The following is a 7,099-nucleotide window of genomic DNA, read 5'->3' as shown; positions in this document are numbered from 1 at the left end:
TATACCAACTTCTTTGTTTGTTTGTTTGTATGGTGTTGTTACGTTGCATGGAATCAGTGGTTTTTCAGCAACGGGACCAACGGCTTTACGTGACTTCCGAATCACGTCGAGAGTGAACTTCTATCACCAGAAATACACATCTCTCACACACCTCAATGGAATGCCAGAGAATCGAACCCGCGGCCACCGAGGTGGTACGCCAACACCATACCGACCACGCCACTAAGGCGATATATGAAAAGCACTTCTTCGGCAGGAAGCAAAAATCAAAATGTCGAATTACATTTACGTAAGGGATTAATTTATGCACGTGACTGCGTTTTCTGACATCGATGCGCATGCATATTATGAATACGTTTCGGGAAATGTTGAGAAAATGGTTCCTTACTACAATTAACACAAATATTTACTTTATCTTGACTTTAATGATTACTGAAACCTAGCCTTTAATCTTAAAAGATATTTACTTTATCTTAGCTTTAGTTTGAACTACAACCTATCCTTTATTTCAATTACAAATATCTTGACTTTAATGAAATAGAACCAAGCCTTTATTACAATTACTAATATTTACTTTATCTTAACTTTAGTTTGAACTACAACCTATCCTTTATTTCAATTACAAATATCTTGACTTAAATGAACTAGAACCAAGCCTTTATTACAATTACTAATATTTACTTTATCTTAACTTTAGTTTGAACTACAACCTATCCTTTATTTCAATTACAAATATCTTGACTTTAATGAACTAGAACCAAGCCTTTATTCCAATTACTAATATTTACTTTATCTCAACTTTAATGAACTAAAACCTATCCTTTATTTCAATTACAAATATCTTGACTTTGATGAACTGAAACCATCCTTTATTCCAATTACAAACATACTATATCTTCACTTTGATGAACTAAAACCTTCTATGCAAGAGGCTTCAACCTGTTTGTATAATCCTGAATATACAAAGAGGTTTAAGCCTTTTAATTAACTACACGCATTAAGAACGCCACAAATTAAGGCTTTTACTCACAATGAAAGCAAACGGCTTCCTCCAATGTCAGTTCCCACACCTGCAAGAGAAAAAAGAGAATTAATAATAAGGTTACAAGTACATTTAAGGGAAATTGTTTAAAGAAAAAAAAAAAGTTAAAAAAAAAAAAAAAAGTTAGGGTGAATTATCTACCAACCGCTAATGTAGTTTCTTGACCAAACTCCCAATACAATCGATAAGGTGAGGTCACTCTGGGTCTCCACCTAGTCTGTGTTTACGGGAGAGGTCACGGGGGTCACAGACTTGGGTTGCCAAGTTACAGGATAAGCTCACCTTACTTAATTACTGCTGTATTATTTCGTGAAATATTCGAATAGCCAGCGATTAAACTCATCCGCCAAAACGGAAAAATGGATCAATTCGAAAGTGAATGTCTCGGGGAAAAAAATAGATCAATTAGACAGTGAATGTCTTGATAGACCGATAATTGGGGGGGGGGGGGGGGGGTCTGACTAAGAGTCAACATAATCTGCAGCAGAACTGACATTGTTTAACTTTAACACCCCACCCCGGGGTTTCGTCGGATTTCCATCAGCACTTCAGCTGCCTTCCTTTTGAAGAGGGTCGTAAAGGATGGCTGTAGTAGGACATTGCAGCGCTGCTTACGTTACCAAGCTCTCTCTCTCTCTCTCTCTCTCTCTCTCTCTCTCTCTAGAGCTAACTCTATACCTCGCCAAAAAAGAAATAAAAAAATAAATAAAAAACCTTGTAAACTTCGACCCCCATTGAGTCTGTCATCTAGAGCTACTCTAGTCCTGAAAGTGAAAAGTAGGTATTGTAAGATACAATCCTTCAGGACGGAGCAAGTTGCCTCCTCCTCCTCCTCCTCCTCCTCCTCCTCCTCCTCCTCCTCCTCCTCCTCCTCCTCCTCCTCCTCCTCCTTGAATTTAAATTTAAAATTTAGGCCAAAGCCAAGCACTTGGACCTGTGAAGTCATTCAACGTTGAAAAGGCTTGAAAGGCGTAACAGGAAAAAAAAAAAAAACCCTCTCGTTAGGAGAGGGATGAGAAAAAGTAAGGTGGCAGAAAGAGAATATGAGCGGAGATAGAGTAAAAAGAATGAAAGGGGTTCCCGCTAGGGGCCTATGGAAGGGACGATGCGGAAAAAAAAAAAAAAAAAAAAAAAAACTTAAATAATGCCTTACAGTGCCACGTGTGAGGTGCACTGACGGCACTAACCCCCTACGGGGTGGTCTTGGAAGATGCTGCAATCTTCCTATTCGTCCCCCCCCTCCCCCTCCCCCCTCCCTCCTACAGGTCCTTCTCGGTCCGGTGAAGTGGACGACGAAGGCGGTCGGTTAGAAAGGGCGGGGAATTCAAACAAACGCCCCTGAGTACTACCAAAACACCGCCCGCCAGCCAGCCAGCTTCATAAACCTCAACAATGTTAAAAGGCAGAGAGATTTCAACCCGTACGAGAGAGAGAGAGAGAGAGAGAGAGAGAGAGAGAGAGAGAGAGAGAGAGAGAGAGAGAGAGAGCCATTTTCCTCTTGCCCTTCCTTCCAATATTTTCGTTCAAATGCAAAATGCAAAACACACCTGAAGTAATGAAGGAATCTCATCTCTCACGATGAGAAAAAATGCATAATATGCAAACGCCATCTATCATGGTTAATCAAGAGGCATGAGCTTAGAGAAATAGGCACAATTTGCATGCAAAAGTACACTTCTGTAAGACCGCTTTGGGGTACTGGTGCCCTATCCATCGCCGGGTATTGAACCATTGAATTTCTCAGTTTGACACTGTATCCAGGATCGTTACATAAGGATCTGCTTTTTCGAGAGAAAGTCACTATAGGATATACACTACTGGCCTCTTGGTTACTATCTCAGGCGTATGATTTATTATCAACTAGTTTCCCCCTGTTTCAAGGTAATGCTTATTATATACACACACACACACACACACACACACACACACACATATATATATTATATATATATATATATATATATATATATATATATATATATATTATATATATATTAAATGAGGGGAAGCCATTATGACATCATTACTTTTTCAAGACTATTATTACGAACACAATTCTGTCAAGGCAAATAACCCTTCCCCCCATCCCAAATGATAGTGCATTCCCAAAATTTATAAGGAAAAATACACTTAAAAACTGAAGCTTAAAAAGGACAAAATGGAAAAAATTTAAATAAAAACTATTTAGCTAAACGAAATTTAGATAAATATTGGTACACAACAAAATGCGAATGAAATAAAAAAAAAAAATACCGCGGGGAGGGAGGAGAGGGGGGAGGAAGGGAAGGGGAGAAGGGGAGTTGACCGAATTCGAAAACATCAAAAACTTTCACCGTTTTCCATTTCATTTTCCCAAGTCAACGAATGTGGGACTTGCTACCTTTGAAGAAGCAAAACGTGGGGCAGACCCATTCGCTAGTACTTTGTAGCCACCTAAGACTCTCTTCTATAGATAATTAGCTTATAAGAATAAGCTCTAGTACTGGCGATGAATTAAAATTAAACAAAACAAAAATACGTACAGAAAAACAATCCCGTTGTGAATGGTAAGGTAAGAGCCAGGAAATAATTGCAAAATATAAACTTAGGTATGCACTAAAGTGGTTCTCTCTCTCTCTCTCTCTCTCTCTCTCTCTCTCTCTCTCTCTCTCTCTCCGTTCATTCACCTTCCTGTCAGCTTGCAGAAGATCATACCTAACGGAATGAATGAATGAGTCAATGAATGAGAGACTTGTATAAAGGTTCCATCACCTACGTTTGTTATCCCCTCCTTCCTGGCCTCCTCCTCCTCCTCCTCCTCCTCCTCCTCCTCCTCCTCCTCCTCCACCTCCTCCTCCTCCTCCTCCTCCCCGGATGAATGAAGAAGCAACGTATTTTTTTTTTTTTCTCAGTCATTCAGTTTTTGAAGTGTCTTCCTTTCCATCCCTTTTCCACCATTATCTCTCTAATGTTTTGGCATCGTCGATTTTAAACAATCATAACTTGAAATAATCTAGAACTACTTAAGAATAATACCTGGATTAGACTCGGATAAAACAAACAAATAAATAATTATATAAATAAATAAATACAAAGGATGCTGTGCCTATTTTTTCTCATTTTGTGGTTTTCAATACAATGAAATTAGAAGTACTTAAGAATAATTCCTGGATCAGACTCGGATTAAGAAAAAGAGGAAATAAATAAATATATAAATAATAAAGACAAAATACTTTGTGCCTATTTTTCTAATTTTGGGGTTTCCATTTTGTCAATACAATGAACTAAGTACTGAATGTAAGAGGTCAACAATACGCAAACAAACGGGACGGGAGTACTCAACCTTGCTTGAACGAACGTTTGTGGTAATTTTGAATTTAATTATATTTTCTCTTGTCAAGAATAATATATATATATAATATAATATATATTATATATATATATAGTATATATATATATATATATGTATATATATATACAGGAAATATATATATCATTATATATATATATATATATTATAAATATATATATATATATATATATAAATATAATCACTATCACATTTTCCGTGATTCATATACATATATCGAGCTACAATGTCCTTTAATATACGAATTCGCATCCTACCTTCGCGGAACTTAAATAATATATTTTCATATATGCTTAACCGAAAGGGGAATTTTTTCTCGATAATAGATTTGCCTGGACCAGGGCGCGAACCTATGGATCCTTTCAAACCCAGGAACGTCAGTGAAGCTTCACTGACGTTCCTGGGTTTGAAAGGATCCATAGGTTCGCGCCCTGGTCCAGGCAAATCTATTATCGAGAAAAAAATCCCCTTCCCCTTCGGTTAAGCATATATGAAAATATATTAATCCGAGGTAGAGCGAATTAGATATTAAAGGACATTGTAGCTCGATATATTATTATAATATATATATATATATATATATAGTATATATATACAATATATATAAATATATTATGTATATATATATAATATTATATATATATATATATATATATATATATAGACATTTGAAATACCTTTCAACCACCTATTTCAAAACTACCACCAAAATTCCTTACAAAGACGGATACAGAGATGGCGTCGTCCACTTGACAGGACATTCCCCCCACCCCCCCCAACCTCCTATAAAACCCGTTCGACCTCCTCCTTGTTGATCCAAGAACACGGTAACTAAACAGAGCTAAACACGAATATTGATACTGCTTAGTTAGCCCCCATCTCCCCCCCAACACCCCCTCCATCATCTCAACCCCTGAGATGGGGGGGGTGGGGGGGGAGGGTTAAGAGGGTGGGTGGGGGGGGGGGTGGGAAGCAGGGAGGGTTTCAACGCACCTCCCTGAAACCTGAGTCATTCCAAGCCACAATAACAAACAGCCCAATACTTCGGGTCTTATCGTTATGATCAGACAAAGTACACTTGACCCTCTCAACTTAGGGTTAGCACTGGCCTTCGTTATTTATGGAGAAGAAACCCCATTTCTTTTTACCTTCTTTTATTTTTTATTTTTTTTACCTTTTTTCATTTCCACGCATGCGCTGTGAAGACGCTGCTAGTATAGTATTTTCATACGAAGGGAATAATTTTAACCCTAATAGGATAAATTGCAGCTATAGACAAGCATTGCCCTTCGTTATCTATGGAGAAAAACCCCCATTTTCTTTTTTCTTTTTTTTTATTTCCAAACATGCGCTGTGAAGACGCTGTTAGTATAGTATTTTCATACGAAGAGAATAATCTTAATCCCGTTGGGAAAAATTGCAGCTACAAAAAAGCACTGCCCTTCGTATTTATGGAGAAAAATACCCTTTTTTCTTTTTTCTTTTTTTATTTCCACGCATGCGCTGTGAATACTCTGCTATCAGTATTTTCCTAAGCATGGTTTGACGTTAACCACGATTAGTTGCAGCTTTAGAAAAAAAAATGATAAAAGATGGGCCAGGAGAAAAACCATTCCCGTGGATGACGGGTTTTTTTTATGGAATCAGCTGATAGGGTTGCAAGGTGATGGATGGCTTGTCGAAAGGTCGTCCATGGAATGTTAATGTTGACCTCGTATATAATAATACAGATTTTCATCATTCAAGCTAGTGCTATAGTTATATCTGAAATAGATGTAATATATATACATTTTACTAGTAAATTTACTTACTTATAAACGTGACAAGTATAATTAAACCTAATTTTATCCACATCATCTGCATCCTATGCAACACAGACTAACTTAGCCTCTCTCTCTCTCTCTCTCTCTCTCTCTCTCTCTCTCTCTCTCTCTCTCTCGTAAAATTTGTATGCCTTCCTGCATAGTTCATGTCCTCTCTCTCTCTCTCTCTCTCTCTCTCTCTCTCTCTCTCCTCTCTCTCTCGTAAAAATTTGATCTTCTGCATATCATGTCTCTCTCTCTCTCTCTCTCTCTCTCTCTCTCTCTCTCTCCATGGTGGTGCTAACTTCATCCGAACTCGGTCTCTTGACCTTTGACCCGAAGCCGCGACTAAGCATCTCCGACAGCAGACGTCGTCCTCAGAACCGGATGTGACCTCACTTCTTCTTCTTCTTCTTCTTCTTCTTCTTCTTCTTCTTCTCCTCTCGAATCGTTGCTTGAAAGAAATGTCATAAGATGCAGTTAGGAGGAAAACCAAACTGGAGAGACTGACTTCGACACATTACTTGAATACCTGGCTATCATACAAGTGGAACACTGTAATCGATGAAGTAAGTCACGAATTGGGAAGATACAGTCAAAAGTAATGCAAGTGGAATACTGTAGTCGATGAACCGAGTCACGAATTGGGTAGATAAGTCAAAAGTAATGCAAGTGGAATACTGTAGTCGATGAACCAAGTCACAGATTGGGCAGACACAGTCATAAGTAATACGAGTGGAACACTGTAGTCGATGAACGAAGTCACAAACAGGGCAGATACAGCCATAAGTAATACGAGTATAAGTGGACCACTGTAGTCGCGGAACCATGACACAATTTGGTAAAATACTGTCAAAGTGATGCAAGTGGTAATACAAGTGGAACACTGTAGCTGATGAAAGCAGT

The 7,099-nt window shown here is 38.2% G+C and overlaps 1 protein-coding gene across 1 annotated transcript in view; it reads right to left on the bottom strand.

The window, feature by feature from the left end:
- Window positions 1–769: 769 nt before the first annotated feature.
- The window catches only part of LOC135225148 (uncharacterized), a 314,297-nt gene continuing 307,967 nt past the window's right edge, over window positions 770–7,099 (bottom strand). Inside the window, exon 9 of the mRNA XM_064264376.1 lies at window positions 770–1,070. Within this exon, the coding sequence (XP_064120446.1) occupies window positions 1,027–1,070 (44 nt within the window). The 3' untranslated portion in view covers window positions 770–1,026. The remainder of the gene's footprint in view (window positions 1,071–7,099) is intronic.

Source organism: Macrobrachium nipponense, chromosome 13, assembly GCF_015104395.2.
Source record: "Macrobrachium nipponense isolate FS-2020 chromosome 13, ASM1510439v2, whole genome shotgun sequence".
In the NCBI taxonomy this organism is placed as follows: domain Eukaryota; kingdom Metazoa; phylum Arthropoda; class Malacostraca; order Decapoda; family Palaemonidae; genus Macrobrachium; species Macrobrachium nipponense.
This window is presented reverse-complemented; position numbering and strand designations above follow the sequence as displayed.